We start from the raw sequence: 26,673 nt of genomic DNA on the forward strand, positions 1-26,673 counted from the left end.
CATCCTTCTTCTTTCAGTAATGGGTTTCTTCTCTACTAGTAATTTTTGGGTATTTTATCATTTTGATTCTTAATGAGTTTTAACTTTAATTTATATATATATATATATATAAAGTATAAGATAGAAAGCTTTCAATTAACAGCTTAATAAGGTTATTAGACCAATGTAATATTTTTGAAATATTTTAATGCAGGTAAATAAGAGGTGTCCATGAAAGATCCACCCGTGAATTTTTAATCAGACGGCTAGAAATCACACAATCGCATGATTTCACGAATCTTCTATACTGCCCAAAATATTTATGAATAATTACTTAAATCCGACAAATTGGATAATATATTAGCAGTCGAACACACCTGCCCATGGCCGCCGCTCTTCTCCGTTCTTCCATTCTCTCCTCCTCTCTTCTCCGATTCTCCTGCACATTCCCTTCAATCCCAGCAATACCCATCTCTCTGTCGACCCAAATTAGGGTTCGTCTCCCATTCCTGGCCTTTTCTAATCGCTCTTATCTTGTTAAAGTTGACATCGTTGATGCTTGTTTGCAGAGATTTGATCGATTTCGTCCCTTCTCTTCTTCGATGGCCACATCTTCCGAGTCTAAGGAGTCTCCAGAGAACAACCCAGGTCTCCAATCCAAGCAGAATGAGGCCACCAAGGGCTACTTCTTGCAGCAGACGGTTAGCCCGTTCTTTGTTCAATTCATTGTGTTGGTCTTGTTCCCGCTTTCTTAATTGGGTCTTGGTTGTGAACTTATGATCTGCAGATGTTTCGGATTAAAGATCCTAAAGTTAGTCTTGACTTCTACTCTCGTGTACTGGGAATGAAGTAAGCTAAGCTTATTTGAATATGCTTTCTGAGCTTAGTCATATTTCTTTCTTTAATATTGTTTGCAAAAGATTGCGGAGGATAAGCCCTTTTTATGTACTTAAGCTGTTTGAGTAAGAGCCTTGAACCCGTCAAATGGATTGACATGATATAGCTTATTTTCATTATCCTAATTATTAGAGGAAGTGACCGTGACGAGTCTTTTTTTTTCTCTTTTAATGTGATATGGTAATGTTTGAGACCAAGCTTGTTAGATTGGTTACAAGTTTGAAATATTTATTTGATCACAAACTTTAGGTTCATTATATCATGGCTTATTCTAGATTAGGTGTACGTCTCCTCTATGATTCTTGAAAGATTTACATATTGACTTCAAGTAAATGAAGAATTTTTAACTAAAATGTACATAACATAAAAACATTGCTATGTGAAAAGGAAAACAAAAATTGCTGAAATTTTTGCAGCATTAGTGTAACTTACATTTAAATTGATCATTGAGTTACCCATGTAGAAAATAGAAGGCGCAGGCGCCAATTAATTCGACTATAAGACTTGCCCACTGCATCCAACTTGCCATGAGTTCAAGTTATGAAAATGAACCTTCTCAATAATGAAGCTAACGTGGTATATCTTACTCTCCCTAGATCCTGCAATAGTGAGAACCTCGTGCAGTAGGATCAAATGTTACCCATGGAGAAAATAGACCCGATGTATTTAGGGATTCTTACATTTTCTAATTTATTAATGGTTAGGCTCATCAGTTTGCCTTGAATTATTTAGATTTGAGAAAGGTTAATCTATGATGCAGTGTTAACCATATCGAGTAAATTAGATGTTAGATTAGCCATTAGAGTAGGAATTGCCTAAAGCCTGAATTAGGGTTGATTCCTAGTCTTATACCTACTAGAATTGTCATTTTGAGCTTTCATTAATGTCCTAATTGTTAACAGTCCTTTGCAGTCGCAATTTCTAGTTATTACCTAATTGCTCACTTTAACATTTCATCTATGGATTGAGCCTTTATTTGGAAGCGCTCAAGCCATAATGATGTTAGAATTTAAGTTCTTAACCAATTCTAATTTACACCTGTCTAAACTAGGCATCAGTCCTATCAAACACTTCGTAGATAAGAGACAGAAAATTGACAGAAAATCAGGCTTGGATTCTTTATAACTTTTTTCCCTCTCTTCTCGTCCACCAAGTTGGAAGCAAGCTTCTTTGTGTAGGGTGACCAGGCTCCACATGGAGTCATCATCTAGGTGTAATCAGACCCGTTTTTGACAAACCTACTAAAGTAGCTGATGCTTGGCTTGACCAGCCATAGCGAAACTTTTGGATTGCGAGAGAAAGAATTTCGTATAGAAAGATAATTCGATTGGAAATTCGATCAACTATTAGAAAAAAGAATTGACTTTTGACCTAAATTTTAGTGGGCCTTCACTTTCTTCCTCTTCTTTGTTCCCAACAATATGGTGGCTACTATCCTTTCATTTTCCTTCCATTTGTGTTTACTCATTACATCATTATTTGGTCTTAATTAGTCACGTGTATAACATACCAAATGAGACACATGACCGGGGGGCTTAAATCACCCCTTTACTGAAACTTAGCGTAACACCACTTTGGAATAACTATGTGACTTTGATATAAATTGACTCTCTAATGTAAGTCAATACTGTTTTTATCAGGAGAAGCTTCTTTCCATAAACTTAAAAGTTGAATTCTCAGAGAATACAGAATTGCTAAATTTTATTCCTTTCCATCACACGCATGTTGCTTAATGATGAGGTTTAGCACTGATCAACATCTATTTTTGCATTAGAATCTAGCTTTATTCCAGTTCATAGAACGTCGATATGTCATATGTACTTTATATTGTTTTACTTGTCAAAAATAAATCAGGTTATTAAAGAGGCTTGATTTCCCAGAAATGAAGTTCAGCTTGTATTTTCTTGGATATGAGGTAAAGTTTCTGTTTTTATTGTCTTACTGAAAACATACTGTTGTGTCCAATGGTGCGGTGAATATTTTGACGTACTGCCTTTTTTTTTTTCCCGTTCCCAGGATACTGAATCAGCTCCAGCTGATCCGACTCAACGAACTGTGTGGACCTTTAGCCAGAAGGCCACTCTTGAGCTCACACAGTGAGGACACCTGTCTCTTTCGTTTTGATTGCTACTCAATTTCTCTTTTTACAGTCCTTGTGAGCTTCACTTTCTCATTATCCTGGAAATATTCTTAACTAATTATATCTTCATCTCTACTTCTTATTCGATATCCATTAGCAACTGGGGAACAGAAAATGATCCTGAATTCAAAGGTTACCACAATGGGAATTCAGACCCTCGTGGCTTTGGTGTGTAGTGCAAGAATCTTAATATACTTTATGTGTCTATTCTGCATAAAAGTTCATTTAGATACTGTACTTGATACTTACATTTGGAAGATCCTTCCACTTTTCAGGTCATATAGGAATTACTGTTGATGACACATACAAGGCATGTGAACGATTTGAAAGTCTAGGAGTGGATTTTGTGAAGAAACCAGATGATGGTAATTCAAGTTTCATTTTCCATTTGCCCTTATTACCTTTTTGTCATCTACACATACTCTGATTAAGACATTATACTATATGATCTGCAACGTTAAAGATGAAGCTAGAAGTAGCATAACAAATGTTATCTTGATAGTGTTTTCTTCCCTATTATTTAACAAGTGAATTTTTAAAACGTATGAACCATTTGACTTCTGGATGCAGGGAAAATAAAAGGCATTGCATTCATCAAAGACCCTGATGGCTACTGGATTGAAATATTCGACCTCCAAAGAATTGGGAAGGTGACTGCTACTTCATCTTGAGAAGAAAGCTCATTTGGGCAGAAGAAACTTTAGCTGAATGCATTCAATAATCGTCATTCTTCTTGGGCATGTGAAATGAGCGACTTCAGTAAACTTTTAAAGGCTTTTAGTTATTTATCAGTCAGCTTCTATCCAGTCTTTAATCTCTATTATTATGTTTGTTGTCAGTTTATATATATGGAGATATAGTTGTGAAATATAAGCTTTTAAGTGATTCTCCATTTCTCGCCTCAGGGATCTCACATATACTTTATACTTCTCGCATCAGCATGACTAAATCGTGTAGTTAGGATATTGTTAAATCTTTATCATATTCCAATATTTGAGTTAAAAGTTCATATTTGAGACAGAAATATGTTTAGTATAGCACCAATTGATTCACTTTTTTTATCGAATTTCTTTTCTTCGTACGTGCCCTTGCAAAGTTGAAATTTATATGTTTATCCCTCAGTACATTTTTCTTTTCGTCACAGATGTTCTTCAGGTTATTTTTTCAGTAAATATATAATTAAGTCTAAAGAAATTTAAGAGAAAGAATAACGGTGTTTTATTTTAATATGTACTGTTGAAATTCTAAGATATATATGTGTGTGTGTGTGTGTGTGTGTGTGTGTGAGGAATATATATTAGGGCTGTCAAAAGAGCCCGTGGGCTCCTGAGGCTCCTAGACTGAGCAAAGTTTTGGGCTAAAAGAAAAAAAGATTAAGCCAAGCAGGCTCCGATTAGACTTGGTATTGTAGCATTTGTTGCAATATGCATCGACTCATGTAAATTTATTTGTAGATTATGATCATATATTTGGTTCTTATTAGCTTTGACAGCAAGCAATTGAATCATCATAGTTAGATGCATTATCTTGTATATATTCACATAAATAATTATAATTTTTATGGTAATTATTTATCGGTAATTCTGTATCACTGTTTATGTTAATTTTATCTTTTATAATTTATATTTTTTAATTGCTTGGCTTTTAGAATTTATCTTGTTATGCATATTAGCGTAAGCCCATCGAGCTGAGGTCGAGTACTTGAGTCTTATTGAGCTAGAGCTAAATTGAGCCGAGCTGAGTTAAGCTTTTCCAGGAAGGAGATACAATGGAAGAGAGAATAAAGCAAACAAAGCGACTTAATTCACCACTTAATTGCATCCGAAGAACAGTGTTGGATTGACGAAAATGAGATATAGCCTAGTAGCTCACCACAATCCAAAATGAGCGAGCAAGCGTGGCATAGCAAATTACGTGCTAGGAGATCTACCCGTAGAGCTGCGGCTTCAGCAACGATAACACTAGGACAGGTAATCTTTCTCAACACTTGCATATAGAGGGTATCCATTAGGTTCCCTAATAATTAAGCTAATGCACCCCTCTGGCATGCTAATATGGTATGCATTGTAGTGTCCAACTCGACCCAGATAGGGAGAGGAGGAGACCAACTAACAAACCTAGCAGACAAGGGCAGTTGGTGCAGCAATACATGGGCTAGAGATCAAAGCGTAATCATCCAAGAGAACCAGTAGGATGCTACACCAAAATAAAGGTTTTGGGGGTGTTCCAAGCCAAGAAACAAACCCAAGTTACTCACCTTCCAAATACATATGCCAAAGGGTAGAGACAAGGATAAAAAGGGCGAAGTCCCGTTGCTTGGATTATACCAAAAGTGCCCCCCACCAGCTAAGCTAGCAAACCTTCAACCCAATTTTTAAATTTTTTTTAAGGGTCTATAGACCAATTTTATTAAGTTAAAAGGGGTATAATCAAGATTTACGAAGATTAGTCCATTCCATAGTCCATACTAATACATTTTCGAATGCCTAAACTAGCAAGGGAGTAGGCCTTGGTGTTTCACCTGGTTGTAAAAACTACCTGATAGAGGGGAGAGAAGAAGTCCACCTGATACATTCCTGCACTATCGAAAGAATAATCTAACTAATGCAAACATTTTGATCGTTCATGGCTTTTACAATTGTTTGAGAGTTGGAAAAAATTCAGAAGTCTTTATTTGCAGCATAAGCCTGCATAACCTCGAGCCCATAAAGAAGAGCCAATGCTTCCCCGTGAAAGGTGCTCAAGCAATAATCGAAGTAGATGGCTTTGCCCCTGATGAACCGATTTGAATGTAAGCTGATGAAGATTCCTATACCACCTTCCTGACCACCACACTAGGCAACATCTACCCAGCAAGTATGTTGCCTGGTTTAAGCTCGTCCGGTGTTGTTTCCTCTTGCCTTTGCTTGAGATGCACCTGAGAGGGGTGTTCGCATGGAAAGACCACTGCTTTTGATCATCGACTTTAGCATTTGGGAGGGTAGTTCTCGAGAAAAGTCCAATACAACCTTCAACCGAGTTAAGTGCCATAATATTATGCAGTCATAGATTGCCAAAACTTATCATTCCCCAAAATAAAATATAAAAAAAATAATAGAAAAGAAAAGAAAAGAAACACAAAATTGTGCAATTAAATTGAATAATATCAAAATTAACTGCATTTTACCCGCCTGCCCGCTTCCAGACAACGAACGTAATCGCCGCCTATCCAGAACCACTGCCAACATCCTCTCCTCCTCTCTCAGATTCGGATAAGGTCCCTCTATTCTCTCCTGCTCTCTCTCTCTCTCTCTCTCTCTCTCTCTCTCTCTCTCTCTCTCTCTCTCTCTCGATCTATCCGAATTCCTAATCTTCTCATGGTCTCTATTCCTTGCAACTATTCCGTGGCGTCTCGCCTCCCCAATCTCCCACTCTTCCCCACCCCCTTCCACTTATCCCCTCCCCTCTGCCGGCTTCACTTCAAACCCCGCGCTATTCACCACCCCATCAATGCCTCCGGCGCCGACTTCTCCTCCCGCTCCTCTTCGTCCTCCAACTCCCCCGAGCAGATCAGAACCCTATTCCCCGGCGGATTCAAGCGGCCGGAGATAAAGGTGCCGACTTCTGTGCTGCGCCTCAGCACCGAGGAGGTGCTTGGCGGCGAGGAGAGCACCGCGGCGATCAGCGCGGCGGTGGCGAAAGGGGTCGGGATTGTGGTGCTCGACGGCGGAGAGGAGAGCGGCGGCCGGGTCTATGAGGCGGCTTGCGTTTTGAAGTCGGTGGTTGGGGATAGGGCTTATCTCCTCATCTCCGAGCGGGTGGATGTTGCGTCTGCGGTGGGAGCTAGTGGGGTTGTTCTGTCGGATGATGGTTAGTAACAATGTTTGGATTTCTGTTGGATCGTCCGTTTGTGATCTCTATTTCGTTCCATTTTTCTTGAATCTTTTGGATATTCTGTTTCTCTATTTTTCTTTAATCTTAAGACTTCTGATTGAGTACAAATTTTAGGAATTAGGATGCTTTCAAATGTCACCTATATAATATGACTATGATTCATGGAGAAAAATGTTGAATTTGAAAGGAACATGTGGGAGGTGTACGTGGCCATCTGAATTTGCTCCATTCTGTCTATAGAATTTAGGAGAAGTACATAGACCAGTTTTTGCAAATTTCTATTTTGGAATTGTAGGGAATCACAGTGGATCTGTTTGCCAACATCAAGATAGTCTAGTTAAGGTTTTGAAGTAAGGTCTATATCCAAGTTCAAATTGTTCACCCAAGCAGTTGGATGCAATAGCTTTGTCATAGAATGCTTGTGTGAACAATTTGAACTTGGATATAGACGAATGCTTGTTTTTGGTGTTTCAGATGTCAAAATTGCGTGGTTCAGTGTGAGTAAAAGGTTATTGTGGTAATTAATTCTTGACTGTGTAAGATAACTTAATAAACCTATTAGAAACAAGACAAGCAAGAGGACTGTAAATGCATAGCAGTGGTTACATAATGTTCGGTTAAATATTGGGAGCTACTATGCCATATATCTACTAATTAAAAACTTCAATTAGATTGAGGAACTTTTGAGTGCAATGCCACTTAGTGGTTCAGACTAAGTGTGATCATGCCAATGGCACCTCCTACGTGCTGTTCCAGTGACATATCATAGCAAATTGTCTGAAGCCAGATGGTTCACATTAGTTCTTGTCTAGTTATATGCTTAATACCTGATGACCTGCTTGTCATATTATACATGCTGTAGCCTGAAATGTAATTTTCCATTCTTTTTGCTAATGTTTATAAGTATCTCGTTTGGAAAGAGAAATTCTATTGTTTATGCTCATATAAGCTTTTACGTGCCAAGGATGTGTTTGTATTCTCTGGATCGAACATTTTGTTTGGCTTAAAATTTTCCTTCCCATTTTCATGACGACATTATGTATTTTCTTTGTGACACAGGCATTCCTACAATCATTGCAAGGAATATGATGATGAAATCTAAATCTGATACCGTATATCTTCCTCTTGTTGCAAGAATAATAAAAACCGTGAATTCTGCTATAAGCGCGTCTAGTTCTGAGGGTGCTGATTTTCTTATAATTAGCACCAGCATTGACAACTTCATTAGGGTACTAAGGAGCTCTATTCAGCATGTAAAGGTTCCAATTTTCTTCAGCATAGTTGGCTTAGTGGGTGATGAATCACCCGCCAGTGTAACATCCAAGTTGCTCCAGTCAGGTGCATGTGGAGTAGTCATGTCCTTTGCTGATATGAAGCTTTTCAGTGTCGATCTTCTTGAGAAGCTTTCTTCTGAAAATGATGAGGCTGTCAGAGTCGTGCAAGATGGATATTCTATTTCTAGTAAAATGGATGTCGAGGATATCAGAGTTGTAACTAATGGAAAGAAAGGAATTGCAGGATTTACAAAACTAGACAAAAGAGAGATACAGTTGATAGAAATGGAAAGACTTCTGTTAAATGAAGCTGTTGCTGTTATCAGCAAAGCTGCGCCAATGGTGATCTTCTAGTGTTACACATTTGGTAGTTGAAGATGCACTCAAATGAATTCATTTCTTATTCCACACCTTCTTCAGCATATGCTTGACATGAAACTATAATTGCTCATATATGGTGACAGATGAAGGAGGTTTCTCTTATAGCAGATGCTGCTTCTCGTCTCAGTGAGCCATTTTTGTTGGTTATTGTGGTAATTTTGATTATAGCAATTTTTAAGTTGCAAGAGTATGCATTTCCTGGAAGCTTGAGATTCTGTTATTATCTCTATTAGAGACTGCAATCAATTTTTAATATTGAATTATATCGCCAATTGCTATCTAATTTAGTTGCTTACATAAAGTTGTCTTAAAGGCTACAGGTAGAATGTCCAAGTCTTGGTATGATTTTGACAGCAGTTCTTTTCCTTAAAAATACTGGATGTCAACATTTTTGATTTTAAATGGTTTTCTCTACCAGTTAGATTTTAGTTCTCATAGGTAGTATATCTTGATTATGCATCAATAATTGGTACAAATTTTTTATTTTCTTATTTAGGTATCACTTGATGTAAAGCAAATGGTTTTTTTGTTTAGGGTTTTATTGTCCTTTTTTTGTTAGATTAATCATTAATTTGTTTTTAATCTCTTTGTAGCATTATTTGTAGGAAAATTTTAAAAAAAATCTGGAAAGATTTGATTTTGCAAAGTTTTAGGTTCCCTTTCATGTTTGTGTTTGTGGGGTCCAAAATTTTCTTCTTAAGTAAATCTAGGAATGAACATATATTTTAATAAAGTATAAGCTGATCCTTAAATTAGTTCAAAAGCCATGTATTTGTGATTGATTCGATGACTGAAACTGATGATTAGCACATGATTATTTACTCTTCACCAACGATGGCCGTGTCGGCGGCGTACCGGCATGTGGCACGAGCAATGCCGCAAGGCACCCTCCAAGCAGCGCTTCACTAAAGATTTTTCGTCGTCGTTCGCTGCTCGCTGCTGACCTCACCATTGCCCGTCGTGCCTGAGGTCACCAATGCGAAGTGGATGCCCTAGCCTTTGTTAGCTCAAGGAAAAAGACGACCTGACGGGCAACGGTGAGGTCAGTGGCGGTGACGGCGACGAAGCGCTACTAGTCTCCCTCCTCCTTTTCTATCCCTCTCTTGTGACACGGCCGGCAAGTGCCGCAACACATGCCATGGCACGGCGATCTATCTTCACTTCAAAGTGAAAGAAATTATCTTTTTTCCTGCTCTCTACATATCTCAATTCAAATCAGAGGAGATTGTTTTTCTGGATCTTGTTGTTTTTCTGGATCTTGTTTCATACCTTTGCTCTTAGGCCTATTAATTGAGAAGTCCACATATCTTGCCTAGGAAAAGGATGGATTATCTACCTTGAATCTACTGAATTTACAGGTTGTTAAGGTCTGTCTGCCTTTACCATATGAAGCCAAGATCTAAATTTAGAACTGGATTGTAAAAGAAAAAGAACTAAAAGGATAAACAAACTATTAAGTGATGGAATTTTTGCTGCCTTTACCAAATGAAGTCAAGATCCAACTTTAGAATTGGATGGTAAAAGAGAAAAAAAGTAAAAGGATAAATGAATTATTTAGTAGTGGAATTTTTGGTACTTCTTGTGCTAGTAAGTTCCAAATTATACTTGCTATCAGTATTACAAACATGGTATGGATTCAATGATAACTGATCACCTATTCGGGATGTTCGAATTTGCATTGAGGAGGGCTTGCAAACATCACCAAAAACATGCTCCTCGATTCATCAATATCATCTGTCTATGCTAGTAATTTAAAGTTTTACAGTCATTTGTTTTGGTCTTTGAGTAGTCATAAGAAAACTCATCTATTTGCAACTTGCCAATTTAATTGAAATCTATCAGTCATTCCTTTCATGCAATTATGTCACACTAGGAACATCATTTAAATGAACAGAATGCTTGCATGTGACAAATAATAGCGTAGCGAACTCTGGTGCACATTTTATGGCAACACAAAGGGTCAAGTTGTATATCCAGTTTTAAAGCTGATATTAGTCATGATAACTGATAGATGTTCAGAATTTGAGAGATATTCAAACATTTCCTTCCACGACACTGCTTGTTTTCTACGAGACAGCTAAACATCTTGTTTTAGGTCAGTTCTTTCCGTATCTGATACTTATTTCACTTGGCTAATATCAGGGTGAATTTAATTCTGGAAAATCAACTGTTATAAATGCTTTACTTGGAAGGAGGTACCTGAAGGAAGGTGTGGTTCCTACAACTAACGAGATCACTCTACTTTCATATTCTGAGATAGACTCTGATGAGCAAGAACGTTGTGAGAGACATCCAGATGGTCAATTCATATGCTATTTATCTTCACCAATACTGAAGGAAGTCAGTACACTTTTGAGATCCCAAGTTGTTGATATTTGTTTATCTAGTTAAAATCATTATTTTCACTAGCTTGGTGTTAGGAGACAGAGCCATCATAGAACTTCCACTGCCAAAGTTCCTTTTCTCCTGCAGAGTTTCATGTTATTTTTCTCAAATCTGCAAGATTGTATCACATGATTTCTGATTGTCTCCTTAATGCATTGTATGATCAAAATACTTCAACTTCTTAAAAGATCAGAAGTAACTAGTCAACTATCACTGTGATCATAGAGTGATAGATGAGAACACATGAAGTGTGTTATAGAACTTTGGAACAATAAAAGAAGCTATAAAAGGATGAAGTTTTGTATTCTAGATTCCAGTATGTTTGTTACACAGCTTAAACTCATTGCTCTGAATGTGTCCAAAAGCTTAGAGAGGTTGATTTAGATTCTTCATTTTTGAGTCACTTGGCATTTGTAAATTTCAAACTTTTCTATGTACTGTTTCTTATGTTTCATATCACTACTGGATCTATCATATGACTAACTTCTGGGTCCCACAATGACGCATTTCATGATACATTACCATGTGAGTGAAATTTCACTTATAGATAGCAGATAGCTAGAATTTGCATATATGGCATGTCCTTTGTCTTATGCACTAACATCATAGTTGAATGAGGTGATAATCTACAAAGTTGCTTCTATTTGTGGGTAAGTGCATAAGTAGTCTATTATGGGAAGATGTGCAGGAAGGTTTCTCTATGTCTCATATTGCACCTTTTTAAAGCTCCTACTTCTGCATAAGATGAGCAGGAAGGTTTAAGCAAATAGGGAAAGAAATCACTCTCTTATGATGTTGGGAAAAGCATCTACTTCACTTACGCTTATGCTGTAGGCCTTTATGTATATCCTTGCATGGCTTATAATTCAATTCATGTTATTCTATAATTCTATCTCAATGTGTAATGTTATTGCTGAACTTGTCTAGTTCTTTTATTAGTTCTTTGCAGATATCTCAGACTAATTATTATTCTTATCATTCTTACGAGATCTCTTGCTCACTTTGTTAAACAGATGAACCTAGTTGATACTCCTGGAACAAATGTAATTCTACAAAGGCAACAACGACTTACTGAAGAATTTGTGCCCCGTGCTGATTTGATACTTTTCACTATATCAGCAGACCGACCATTGACTGAAAGTGAGGTATGTCTTTTCTATTATATGGGAGGAGGATGCCATATATGCACATGATATTGCTTTTACGAACATGCATATTATTAGACTTATTAAAGTTGTATTTTATTCATTTATTTAGATATATGGTGGCTTTGTATAAATAGGGCTAAGGCCTCCTCTTTCATATCAAGCAATATATTTTCATATAAAATCTTCTCGTCTTTTTCCCTTCTCTCTGAACCTAGTCTAGGGTTGGGTCTTGTATTGTTTCACATATAATTCTGTTATGAGAATAATATACTGTTGGAGGGAAAATAAAAACTGTATCATACAGTCATATTGAATTATTTTTTCCACCTTTCTATGACTTGAACCCATGACCCCTTGGATGCAAAGGGCAGGCCTTCCTGTCACTAACTGATGCTCCCATAATAATTTATCTTTCTTGTACTTTCATTTCTTTAGAAATAAGATTTGTTATAATGTGCTAGCAGTACTGAGATACAAATGTAGAAATATTTTATTGAAAAGTTTGTACTTTAAGTATATTGCTAGTAGATTGGCATGGTGGGTTTCTCTATTTTGAGCATTTTGGTAGTCTATTATTCAAATTCAAACTGATCATTTGAGAATTGCTCAACATCAACACTTTTCTGAATATTTTTCGAAGTACTATTCGTTAAACCTTACATTGTTGTGTCAAGAATTCTATTATCTTCACGATGGGTGTTGGGTAGTCATTTCCTAATATTGCTTCAATAAAGAAATTTATTGATCCACCTTTGAAATAATTAATGCTTTTCCACCTCTGAAATTTGTAGGTTGCGTTTCTGCAATATGTGCAGCAATGGAAGAAAAAAGTTGTATTTGTGCTAAACAAACTAGATCTATATCGGACCAATAGTGAGGTTTAACTTTGCCAATTTCTCTTCTGTTAAAATCTCATGAAATATAAATATTCAATTGCCATGCCATTTGCCCAATTAGATTATATATTTGCTTTCCTCCCTTTGCTCATTTCTTATTTCTCTTCTATGGATATAGCTTGATGAAGCTGTTGCATTTATCAAAGAAAATACTAGAAAGCTGCTCAATATAGAAGATATAAGGTTATTTCCTGTCTCTGCAAGGTCTGCACTGGAAGCAAAACTTTCTTCTTCATTAGGTGACGGAATAAGCTATGAGAAGGTTTTGTTTGATGATCCTGGATGGACCACTAGTAGATTTTATGAACTCGAGAAGTTCCTGTACAGTTTTTTGGATGGATCAACAGATACTGGAATGGAAAGAGTGCGACTGAAACTTGAAACACCGATTGCAATTGCAGATCGTTTGCTAAATTCTTGTGAAAGAGTTGTGAAGAAAGAACACGAAAATGCCATCCAGAACTTGACATCCATCAAAGATGTTGTTTCTAGTGCAAAAGAGTATGCTGTGAAGATGGAGGGTGAGAGCATTTCTTGGAGGAAGCAGATGTTATCTCTTGTATGTGATGTTTAGAAAAGCTAAATTTTTTTCTACAACTTATGAATACATTGAATAGATCCAAGTGTTTATTTTGCGAGGCTCAACTAATTTTCTCTTTTGATTAGCAATTATTTTGATTTTTGACATTTCATATCATTCCAAATAGTAGTATAGTACTATCATCTGCCTCCTAGCTTTAATGGTACTAACATGCTCCATCTTGTGAAGGTGACATGCCATTTCTGCTAAATTTGTTTCTCACTTAATATTTTTGCAACTGCAGATTGAGACCGCAAAAGCTCGAGCAATAAAGCTCATGGCCTCCACTCTTCAGTTGTCAAACATTGACCTTATTTCTAGTTATGCATTTAAAGGAGAAAGAGCCAATTCCATCCCTGCCACATCAACTGTTCAAAATGAAATTCTCAGTCCTGCTCTTTCTGATGCACAAGTATCTTCCTTTCCTTTGCTAATTTATCCAGTTTTCTTAATATAATATATGTATTTTTTTTAATTATTGCATTTTACTTTTCTTTCTGCATATTATTGTACAGGGGAGTACCAAGCATCTAGATAGTTACAATTTTGTGATGAAGATCTTGTTTTTGCATTTTAAGAACACATCAAGATTTTTAAACATGTCTGTACTTGGTAAACTTCTATATTTCTCTTTTCTTAAACTGACTGGAACGTAATTAATACTTTGCTCAGCGATATTAAATCTACACTAGAATTTTAATGAAGTTCCTGTAACATGCTAGTTGAATTAATGTAAGGTGGTGACAGTATGTGGGCTTTGTTAGTTTGTCCAATTATAAGGACCTTGATTGGCAAATGATACATTTTACTGTAACAATAGAATGCTGGTTTGTAGCCAGATGCTTCCATCGCCATTTGAGATCAAGCATGCTAGTACAACTTGGTTTACGAAATGCTTTCTGGATGCAAGTATATGCTAATCAGCTGAAGAAATTTAGGTTTCACTTCCAGTGGGCTTTTTTTTTTTATTTTTTTATTATTATTTTTTTTAATGTTTCTGGCTTTGAGGGATAGTTTATAATTATGAAAAAGGAGATTTCAGCAAATTCTGGAATGTACTGATATCAGGCTATCAAATAAACAAGTTCTCAATGTAACTGCTATGATGTGGTTGTGCATGCTAAGGGTAAGGAATTAGGGATTCTGCAGCAGGGCATTAGTTAAAAATAAAAATGCCCATTGAATTTAATACTTGCGTTTCCTATAGTTCCTCTGTTAAGTAAACATCATAAAGTAAAAGTATGACCAATTTATGAAATAAAAGGCTAAATCAGTGGTGTAGTTCTACAAGTGGTTAAAACATCCACATACAGACAGATTGTACACTTCAATCTTGGAAGGACTTTTCATAGTTAAACTGATCAAGAGAAAGAGAAATATTGACTACTCTAATCAGAAGTTCATTCCTGATGGAAATATGCGAGATAGAACAAAGAGAGGTAGGAAATAACTATCATGTTATGAAGAATATAACTAGATCATATATTGAGAAAAATACAAGAAAGTATTTCTATTCTGTAACTTTGGCTGAATCCAATGAGCAACTCTCGATGATGTGCAAAGATCCTTACATTGAAAGATTGCAGGAAAAGAGATTTCAATCATTTATTCTTTGATCCATCAAATCTGAGGAGGAAATGTTGTCATCTCGGACAAATGCTATGAAAGAGATAAAATAAGTAGAGAGCGGCTAATAAGTAACTTGAAATTTTCTAGGCATGTCTGCTACTGTTGAATATTTAGACTTAGTTGTGAAATAGTGATAATTTCATGATAAAATTACGTGACATGCACTTAAGTCAAGATAGTTTCACATCAACCAAGGTTGCATAACAACATAAACAAAACCTGGATTCCCCCAGTATTTGCTCCTATCTGTTCCTTTCTTCTCCTTCTAGTCTAGAGGAGGCTGCAACAAATCCTACATGTACCACTCAAATCAACTTAAAATGGGAGGAAATTTTTTAGACAGCATAGTTGTTTGTCAGTTTTGCTCCTAGAACTGTAGGTTTGCACTTTGCACCAGTGCTTATCATGTGTTCTTGCTTCTTGCATTGCTTGTAGGTGAGTTGATTAGAAATATATTTTATGAAGTTTCATGATGTATGTTTGCAGATGACATCATTCAGTGAGGTTACTATGAAAAAATAGAATAAGAAATATTAGCTCTTAGAAGTTCACGGGACATTCAAATGTTGAGCATTGTTGAGATGAGAGTATTCAGGTGGATGAGTGAGGTTATTAGGAAAGATAGAATAAGAAACAATACAATCTGATAGAAGTTAGAGGCAGCACTGATAAAGGATAAATTTTGTGAGAATCGATAGAAAGATAGTTTGAACATTCTGACAAAGACCATGTACTGCACTAATGCTAATTAGTTATTTCATTCAAGTAGAAGTTCCTTGGGAGAAAAGGAAATACCAAAACTAATAGTGGAGGACTTAATAAGGTACCATTCATTCTATCACTTCAATCTTTAATGTTGTGAAAATACTCAAATTCATAAATTAATTTTATGGTAAACTCTTGCATATCAAATTAAAGGGCCTGGTGTAAGATCTAAAATAGCGTGTGAAACTGCAAAGCCTTGAGCTCTCTGCATTTAGTTCTTTGCTGCAGTTCATTATATTATTCTACTGTTGATTCTTTTTATTTTTTGCTTGGTTTATGATTTTCTCTACATATACATACAAGATCATGAATGTCTTCCTACTGTTTACTTCTTCAGAAGCTACTTCGTGATTATTTAAGGTGGTTAGAGACTAGCAATGTTCGTGAAGCAAGTCTCTACATGGAGTTTTTTAATGAACGATGGGATGCATTAATTAATTCGAAAGAGAGGACCCAGTCAGATACAGATGGACTTGTTAGTAAAGCAGAGGAACACAGCATAAAGGTGTTGGAAAGCTTCAGAGTTAGCGCTGCTGCAAGGATTTTTGAACAGGAAATTCGTGAAGCGGTCAGTTCTATAGACTGAAGTTCTTAATTATTTTATTTTCTACAGAAAGGAAAAGAGCAATCTTATCTTTACACCAGCGTCTTGTGGATGCCATCTTATTAGCTATAGGAAGTAATTTCATTGTCGTATTAGAACCTTTACTCTTTGATATAGCATAAACACAGCTGGTTCTCCTTATTCGATTAGCTATTTAGAATCTATTTAATCATTTACCAGTGATTTGGATATAGCTGGTTTCCTTATTTTGATTTGTTAGTATTAATGTTGTCTAACAGACATCCTGGGTAAAAGCAGTTGAAATCAGTTTTTGAAGTCCAATACTAGAAAACAACTATATATCACACAGAGACATCTCCTATATTTCATATGTTTAAGCACCTGATAATGTCTGTGTATCTGAATTTAAATTTTTTAGCTTGTTCCCGTGCTGTACTAATATTTTTTTTTTAAATACAACTTTGAATCATATGTAGTTGCTTGTTTGAGCATAACCACATTGTCCATGTATCTGAAGGTTCTGGGAACTTTTGGAGGGCTAGGAGCTGCTGGACTTTCCGCTTCTCTTCTAACATCTGTTTTACCAACAACATTGGAAGATCTTCTTGCTCTTGCCTTCTGCTCTGCTGGCGGGTAAATTTCGATCTCTTGCTCATTGTGATTTCTCATGGACCTTTTAATGCTTACTAGGTTATGCTTCCATGAGGTGAAATATCATCTTTCTTTGAATTTATGTTGAAGTGGAACTAAAGGGACAATATTGTCAATGTATATCTGTGTGATATAACCTGTAGACTCTTAAATATAGAACCTAAGAAGTTTACTTCATGCTCACTAAAATTTAAGTTTGTACAAAAGAAAAACAAATCATGTACTTGGAATGTCCCTTGTCTTTTTATAAAGTGGAAAAATATAGATAGACTTGTGCTAAATGTCTCTTTCACAAAATTTGACAACTCAAGCTTTTAAATTGTCCATATTATGATAACAATGGGAATGACGACCGAGTCTTTAGTTGTAAGTTGTTGACTGTTTGGGTTATCTATATGGATCCTTCTTTTTACTTCCCTCCAAATATCAGTTCCTGTCTTCCCTCCAATCTTAAAGAATCTTCTACTTGAATGAAATTGGTTTTTGCATACTATCATGCTATGAACATTCGTCCCATAGGCGTGTGTCACTGAAGTACTCTCTCTCTCTCTCTCTCTCTCTCTTTGTAACAGGGTAACTTGCATATATCTTGCCCTTCCATACCCTCATGTAGTAGCTTCATGCACTAGGACACTCTTATTTTAATATTGCTGCACTGTTTGACCTCAACTCTTCTAGCTTAAACATCATCCTTGAGAGACTCAATTTTTGCATATCTTGTTTTATAATTGTCTAATGTTGTCATTGATAAAGCATGGTTAACTTATAGCGGTAGATGTAGAAAATTCCCTACATTGAGAGATATATGGGTGCTGTACATCATAATATAGAGGTACTTCTCCATTTTTGTCATCCTATTTTATATTTATGTACAATGTTCTCATCAATCTTCTCTTTTGCATTATTTTTTTTGATAGATTATTAACCTATAAGCTTATCATAGGCTAAGAAAAAAAGGTTTCTTCTTGATATGTAGGCTAGACAATTAAATCAACCCTATTAAGAAACGAGTCACAATAGGCTCAAATTATGTGCATATAGCATTCCGAGAATATCAAACTCATGACCTCTTTCATAATCTAATAGGATTTAACCACTGGACTACAATGCCTAATCTTTTCCTTCACATTATACTATAGAGTATAGATCCAAGATAAGTACTCCCTCTCATATATTTCTTATATAGATACTAATGCATTATATTATAGTAAACTACAGTTGTCTTTCCTTAGGGATCTTATAAATGGTGTTGTCTGCATTTTGCTTAATCAGGTTTTTAGCAATATCAAATTTTCCCAGTCGTCGAAAGAAAGCAGTGGAGAAGGTTGGAAAGGTTGCTGATGCTCTAGCGCGTGAACTTGAAGATGCTATGCAGAAGGATCTATTGTACAGAGCTGAAAAGCTCACTCACTTTGCTGAGATTATCAGCAAGCCCTACTTGGACGCGGTCCAGCAAAACATTGACCGGTTGCAGGAAATCCAGGGCGAGTTGTCAAACATTGAGCAAAAGCTCAAAGCCTTGAAAGCTGAAATTCAGAATCTTCATGTTTCTTGAGTAGTTTGTTAATTTTTAATTTTTTATCATTTCTTCTGATGCTTGATTTTAAGATGCATCAATAGTTGGTATTTAACCACTGGTACCATTCTTAAGTGTCTCTCAGTTTGTCCTGCATATCCACTGGATTGCACTTGTGTAACTTGATGTTTCATTTAAGTGATGTACAGAATTCTATCAGTATATTTTCTATTGTTCTGCTTGATGGCAAGTTTCCATACGTAATGGATGCCGGGATTCTAGTTCTATAATACTTGCAGTAATGTAATTATTGTCATCTTCGTTCATAATTCTAATTATTCATTTTGGGTCTTCCCAATTAATTAGTTGATAAGTTTGTCTTCAATTGAGATGCTTCTCGAAATGTGGGGACAAAAAATTGAATGAAGATTACAAATTGCATTCAAATAGATATGGGAATTTAATAGCAACTTCAACCCTATAGACCTTTCCTTGCCTTAGCATTTTATAATCTACTTTAGTTCCTTTATTCCCATGGTACTGCTTTCATAAAAAGGAATCAAGGAAGGACAGGCAACTGGTGGTTGGAAAAGGGTTATGAAGGGAAGTCATCATGATACCTATGGTGGTTATTCTATATTTCAATGGTCGGTTGAAGCTTTTGCTTGCACTAAGAGCCAGTTTATTACCAACTAGGAATTTTTAATGTGTTTTCGACCACCATTAATTACAGGCTAAAACTTTGCATCCTATTTGGATTCACCACTACCAAAAACTATGGGAAGAAAGGATTCCTTGATGTCATCTCCTTTGAGAATTCTGTTCAACTATTTGTTTAATGTCAAAGTCTCTTTTTCTTTTTTTCAACCTAAGATGGAAAAATGATGCAAGAAAGAGAGAGTTAGATGTTTGACCTAGATGATCACTTTGTACTCAAACATGGTATCAAATAGCTTGCCAATTAAAAAGATTTAGGTCCACATCACAAGAATTTGGAGCCAACCACGAATCGGCCACTTTAACCATGAGTACCTTAGTAATGATTTCTACCAGAGCTTAGTGTAGCACTCTTGCTTTTATAAACATTTGTGATGGGTTCTTGTTCTCTAAGCATATCTCAAAGTGTCAAGATAAAGTTCAAAATTGTTGCCCACTAGTCATTGGGAATGTCATGCTTCCTTCTAATATCTTTTAGTGTTATTGTTGTAAATTCTCCCAGGTCAATGGGGAATACAAAGTGTCCTAATAGATGTGAACAATTGAAAGGGCAATACTTGGTCACAATTTTCAGTTTTCTCACCGATTAGATCAGAATTATCTTAATTTTTCTATTTTATGAAAAGCCCGTAGGCATTTTATTAAAAATTGAGTATATAATACAAGTTTGATACACAAATGAAAGAGAAATGTGATAATTGTTGTAATAGCCCCCGTCACGGTACCCCATTAAAAGGAAGATTCAATCTCATCCCATGGAGTAAGCTCTTAGCGAGTGAAACCACCACAAAAATTCTATTACCATCACAACGCACCACATGAATGGACTTTAATTAAGCTTACTCGCATATGGCTTTAACTTCCCTGACTTTAACCAAGCTAAGTCTGGTTTGTTTTAGCTAGTCTTGAGCTCGAGCCTAAAATGGTAACGTGCGGGACATGCTAAGCCTTTGTCTACTTGACGCAGCACGTTACGGCCTCCCATTCATAAAGTGTTTTTAGTCCCCAATTGAAATTGTATATATTGAAAATCATTATTAAGCATCACCCAACTAAAGTAAACCAAACCCATTATGCTTGGTCCGTTATGGATAAATATTTTTGATAAAACATAAAAAATAGAAAAAAGATAAGAAGAAAAGTAGTGACACAAGAGAGAGAAAAGTGAAAACCAAAACCGATACTTTTTAAGCAACAATGACACAAGATAGAGAGAAGTAAAAACCAAGCAAACTTTAAGGTGTCTTATCATTAGACCTCGAAAAAGAACTGAGTACTAATTTTTATCTAGATAGATCATGGGCAAGTATTTGAAGGCTATAACAAAAGAATAACTCATTCATATATATTGAACTAATTTAAATCCTACAAATATAACACCCTTATGGTAAATTCACCAAATATCATTTCCAATACTCATGGGAGACTTCTATCATAGCCTACTACAATCTGACAAAAGGAAAAAAAAATAATAGATTAGACGTAAGACAAGTGGGAAAATGGCTCAAAAAAGAGATGAGCAAAAGTGTTCCAATTCACATTAATATATTGTTCCATGTTGTAGGGCTTGATGCATGTATGCATTAATACAAGCAACTTTTTTTCTCTCTAAGAGAGGCTATTTGCTAGGTTTGACATTCGTCCATGGTTTCATGACGACAAGTCTTTTTATTCCTCCTCCATTAGGTAAGCAAACAGATCACCAACATGCATGATTAAGAAAAAGAAAAGAAGAAGAAGAAAAATTCATGTAAACAAGGCAATAGTGGATTCCTCCTGTTACCTTGAGATCCTAAATTCCTAAAACAAATCCTCATATTTTCCTTCTTGTAAAGCTAAAAAAGGTGTTCTCTTTTGTTGCTTTTTGAGCATTTAGTTCACACTTTGGTACAAGATGTCAGAAGACTTGAATTATGATTGGGAAAATTAAGCAAGGAATCATTGAAAGTGTTGGGCTTAAAAAAGAAGAAGGGATTTTTACATATCACCCCTCCAAATTCATCTATATACATATATATATATACCCTTCAAAATCCATGGTTGTTTGCATAGGTTCTTGACTTCTTTCCGGGTTACTCTTTTGATATCTTGAACAAAATAGGGGCAGCAGGCTCAGCAATTAATGAGATCGTGCCATCTGTCCAGTTGTACCAAGCACACATACAACCTATGCAGTAGAGAATCCTCTCTCTTTTAGTGCTTTTCCAAAGCTCTTAAAGCTTTAATTAAATAAATAAAAATATATTTAAAAATATATATTAATCAACTCTAGTAGAATTGGTAGGTAACTTTTTCATAACCAAAGAGTTTATGAGTTCGAACAGGTCTCGGTAAGACCTAAATACCTCTGGAACTAGATAGAGTTGGTCATTTATTCATTCAGCTCATATTTAACTTTTAGACTCATAAAAAATAATAAAAAATATAAACTTCATTTACACTAAAAAAAAAACAAAACTTTATTCCTACATCTATGGCTTCTATAAAGCGGTTGGAAAAGGTTTCAAGAGGCAACTAAAGGCATGATGAAACCTAGGGCAGTTGTGCTATGGTCGGTTGGGGCCTTTTGATTTGCACCAATTAGCTAGTAGGCATTTGATGGGCACTTTGAAGTAGTTTAAGGGGTTTCTAGTACTACCATTTACTTTGCAACTCAGAACAACATTGCCTCCTAATTAGACCCTAAGAGAGAGAGAGAGACACCAAAGCAATAAAGCACCATTGACGACTAGATCTATAAAAAAGAATCCTTAATGAGACCATGATGAAGTCATCATCTTTACTTTGACAAACTTTTGTTCATCCACTTGTTTAATTGCCGAAGGTTTATGCTTTTGGCTCCATGGCATCTCGAGCCAAGGGGTAACGCATAGGACTAAATAGCTAACCTCACCAATGAATTATTTTTCTTTCTTTTTTCCCCTTTCTAGCATTTATATAATATACGCCGTCTAAGATAACTTTATATAATATAATACCTCCTTTAATTTAACAATTAAATTAATTTTACAATCGATATTTCTTTTTATGATTAATAAAAATAAGGGTGTAATAATTATCTTAAAAGATGAGAAGAAATATTTTATTTTTTATAAAATTACTATGAACTCCTTTTAATTTGATTTAAAGTAGGTCATGGTTATTAAGGGTAAATTAGTACGTGGTATAAGATGTAATTCTGATTAATAGTATATATATATTCTAGAATAAAGTTATTATTATATTCGGCTATTAGTTTAGAATTAGAAAATTATATTTTTAAAGTTAACGGGAACTAAAGTTTTACAGACATCTTGATCTTCATAAAAAAATGAGGCTAAAATTGTGTTTAAATTTTTTTTTAAAAAAATTATATTTTATATTATAGATAGGCATAAATTCTAAAAGAAAAATGAAATAATTCGGCAGTAGTATAATAAATCTAATAAGGCGATGATGCTACAAGTAATATATATAGTCTTTTAGCTTGAACTCAAGCATGCAAGAAGTTCAACTCACACATGTTCAATGAATTCAGCATTTAGCCCAAATTAACGTGTCCACAGTAAATTGTGTCACTTCATGCATGCACCATAGCAGCAAAAGTCCCTCCACAAGAATGTTGACCTCTTGTTTTTGAAGTGGGAAATTAGGTAGTGGTATATTGTCAAACATAGATTTGATGTACAATTTAAGATTTTACGTATAATCAACTCAAACTATTTAAGCAAGATGATTTTTTGGTGCAAAAGAAAAAAAAATTAAAGATTCAAAGCGATGAAAAGTCAAATTTCTGTGATTTTGCAACAATATTTCAAACCGATTATGAATAGTTTGAATAGTTGTTCAATATTTTCGAAATCACGTGTAAGGGATAAAAGTAAGCGATTGTACGTAGTTGAATAAGAAATATTTCTCACACTTTATATAAAAAATTCAAAAAATCTCTTATTCGAAGGAGCTTTATTTTCTATCAAAGTGTTAGGAGTTATTTGTGCGAGTGTTCATTTTATTCCACATTTATCTTGAAGCACGCCAAACGATCTATATCAGATGAACCAAACCCTACTCTATGACACCCTACTTTATGACATGCCTACTTTAAAGTTTTTAAAAAAAAATCTAGTTTCAATAATTCATCACGAAAGAGTGTGATTGAAAGTGATTATAAATAAATCTTGTATCTATAATTTATATAAAAATAGATTAAAATCTACATGTAACTGAATCCCTAATTTTCTCTTTTGGCTTTAGCGAGAAAGATTATTCCACGTTAAAAAAAACAAAAAAAATCATTGTCTCAATTTTTATCATATTTTCTATGACTAAATTCTTTCTCCTCCCAAATTTCATTTCTAATTTTATTTTTCTTAATTTTGAAAAAGCCAACAATAATAGCCATTGAATCAACCCAATGATCCATAAAAGAACATAATTAATTAGGATCAAGGAATTGAAGAAGACCAACCCAAAATCGGAAACTATCTTACATCAACACAATTAAAACCTTCACCTAGCTACACCTAAGTTGGTAGCCACATTGAATCCCTCCTAGGCACTTTTTCTTCTTCTTCTTCTTCTATATATATATATATATATATATGATTCAATCCTTGAATGCAATGCAACGTAAAGAGGTCGCTATCGAGAAATATACGAGCAAATCTTTGTACAGTTTGGTGTTGAGTTGGGGTGAGTCGGTTTTGGATGGGAATGGAGATAAAAGTTGGTGTGAAAGGTGACGTCTCCATCGAGTTAAACTCGACAATCTCCTCACAAAATACAAATACTACAATTCCTCAAAAATTCACAACATCCTATCATTTAATTTTCATATTGTTTACTTTGGGCATTCATGGTTTAGTTCCTAATCATAGTCAACAACTTATAACCACTAGTTGTTCCTTTACACGGAGTTAAAATTAATTATACATGCATAATAACCATAAAAAAAAACCCCCACTGAAGTTAACTTACTTTTTAGATATATCATTATTTTCTAAAATATTCTTTGTTTCATGAGCAGTTGGTAAGTTAGATTTTAATTTATATCTGTAAAGTTATAGGAGTGAACAAAATAAACTATATAAACACAAAACCCCTTTATCATATGACCCATAAGGGGGGTTAAAATGGTAGTGAAGTTTTAATGAATCTAACATGATATTGTTTGTCCTTTGGATATGATGGTTGAATCTAATATTGTATCAAACTCAGTAAAATTTATTTGGATTTAATAAAATTATCAACTTAGGGGCTTTCATAAATAATAATAATAATAATAAAAGTTGATGTAAATGTAAATTGAAATGTAGACGTCGTAAATGTATGGGGAAATGAATTGCTGCCATGATCTCTTCCTCACCTTTTAGCATTTTAAATGCGTTGCCATATATTTGGTAATTATATAGAATGGAATTCCCTTTCCTTTGTCAAAGCTCTAGGGAATAAATTTTGCCATCCCCCACCACCAACCTCTATATAAACTAGTGGCAGGACAATGCTCTTTTCAATCCATTCTTGTGGTTTGAGACTCCCTCCTCTTCTTCTTCCTCTTCCATTGCCCACTATTGTATGACTCTATTTTGTTCTTTGGCTTAGCTTTGTGCTCTGTTTTGCTTTAAACCTTCCTCTGTTTCACCTTGTCATCATGCCTTCCATGCTGTTTTCTTCTTCTTCTACTTCTTTTCCTTCTCCTACTATCCAACTTGAACAAGGAAGGAAGGAGATAGCAAGTAGTAATGGTGATGGGTGGAGTTCTCTCTGCTCTCTTTCTACTGTGAAAGAGAGCCCTCTCAAAGTGATAGAGAAGCCATCTTACACCTTGAAAGCCTTCCATCCTAAGCAATCGCCGTCGATGACTGGCAAGAGGAACCTAGAGATGTGCACTGAGACGTTAGGCTGCGAGACTGGCGCCGTCTACACCGCCGACGACTATAAGCTTGATGGGTTCCCAATGGAGAAAGGTGATGTTGGTTTAGTGGAGTTGGAGGAAAGGAGAAGAGATAGGAAGGAGACGGTGGAGAAGAGGATTAGGAGGGTAAAGATTGGCTCTGGATTCCCCCCTCCTCTTACGACGCTTGCAGGCGAAGGCCGCCTTCAGGTTGTGAGCAAGAGGGAGAATGGAATTCTGATCATGTACGCCGTCAAGCCGTTGATAATGGAAGCCGAGAGAGCCGATGGCCGCCTTCGCCTTCGCCTACTCTCCGACGGCGACAACTCTGTCCATAGCCATGGCCATGATGGCAATGTAACAGAGGCAAAACCAGAGAAGGAGGCAGAGGAGGAGATGAAAACAGAGAATGGAGAAGCAGAAGAAGAGGAGTTATTCTTGGGTTTTGTAGGGAGAGAGATGAATGCCATGGGATGCAAAGAGAATGGAGAGGAAATGGAGATTGCAAAGTACAGGAGGGCAGGAAGGTGCATAGAAGAAGGTGGTGGTGGACATGGGAGGAGTAAAAGAAGGGAGAATTGGGAAGCAGAGGCCTTTTGGGTGGCTAGCTCTTGAAGGCTTTTAGAGATTTAAGTATTTACTAATTGATAGAATGAAAAAGAACTATGGGACTTCATTTGCTCATCTCTTAATCTTTCTATCACATAGTTTTAGAAATTTCTTTCTTTTTTTTTTTTTTTGAATTTATAACAATCTAAGTTTAATGCCAATGTCTCTGTCTTAATTCCCATCTGTATGCCACTGACCCTTGTGACAAGTTTGTAAATAAAGGAACAGTATTTGCCATGGAAAACTTTTAGCTAAGAAAAAAAGGCCCACAAATTCTGTGGCCATATCTACAGTGCTATCCAGAAGTTCATTGTCACAAGAGAAAGAAAATGCTAATGTTGCCTTCGTCTGATAAAGACTTGTTATGGGCCAAGGATTTGAAAGCTAAATGTCCATTTGCATCGTTATTCACAAGTTTTAATCCTTTTGAGTTATTTTAGTAGGATTCAAACGAACACTATACTGGACCTGCAATATTAGGGATATGGCCAATCCCTTTCAAGGATCATTTGAGTGATGGATATAAATCTCCATCCAAGAACACACAGTTGATATATATATTTATATACTTCATTTGAGATTAGAAACTATTTGGCAAAGAAACAAACAGTAAACTAGTTGGTTCGATCCTAGCAGCCTCTTATTTGTCACCTGGAAGCTAATTTCCACTTGCAGCAGAGTGGCATACCTCATTATTTTCATCCACTACTTTTAAAACTATACTAATCAGTGACCAACCAATTATTCTGAACACAAATAAAAAGATGAATCAATCCAATTATAAGAACCTTATTGT

General features: G+C 35.6%; 2 protein-coding genes across 3 annotated transcripts; both read left to right on the forward strand.

The window, feature by feature from the left end:
• The first annotated feature begins 317 nt into the window (after positions 1-317).
• Positions 318-3,908, forward strand: LOC140766095 (lactoylglutathione lyase). The gene is made up of 8 exons (XM_073105515.1): positions 318-473; positions 549-680; positions 767-828; positions 2,731-2,791; positions 2,893-2,972; positions 3,114-3,184; positions 3,292-3,381; positions 3,587-3,908. The coding sequence occupies exons 1-8, from the start codon at positions 363-365 to the stop codon at positions 3,685-3,687; spliced, it is 708 nt and encodes a 235-aa protein (XP_072961616.1). The 5' UTR covers positions 318-362; the 3' UTR covers positions 3,688-3,908.
• Positions 3,909-6,259: 2,351 nt separating this feature from the next.
• Positions 6,260-18,938, forward strand: LOC140764246 (probable transmembrane GTPase FZO-like, chloroplastic). 2 transcript variants are annotated; one of them, XM_073102708.1, is made up of 11 exons: positions 6,263-6,865; positions 7,949-8,505; positions 8,628-8,696; positions 10,687-10,884; positions 11,943-12,074; positions 12,869-12,955; positions 13,092-13,532; positions 13,798-13,965; positions 16,285-16,515; positions 17,030-17,145; positions 18,436-18,938. In XM_073102708.1, the coding sequence occupies exons 1-11, from the start codon at positions 6,373-6,375 to the stop codon at positions 18,716-18,718; spliced, it is 2,775 nt and encodes a 924-aa protein (XP_072958809.1). In that variant the 5' UTR covers positions 6,263-6,372; the 3' UTR covers positions 18,719-18,938. The 2 variants fall into 2 exon arrangements, with proteins under 2 accessions (XP_072958810.1, XP_072958809.1); XM_073102709.1 differs by lacking the exon at positions 12,869-12,955 and having other exon boundaries at positions 6,260-6,865.
• The last annotated feature ends 7,735 nt before the right edge of the window (positions 18,939-26,673 follow it).

The sequence above is a fragment of the Typha angustifolia genome, chromosome 8 (genome assembly GCF_048772165.1).
Source record: "Typha angustifolia cultivar Huaian chromosome 8, ASM4877216v1, whole genome shotgun sequence".
NCBI lineage: Eukaryota > Viridiplantae > Streptophyta > Magnoliopsida > Poales > Typhaceae > Typha > Typha angustifolia.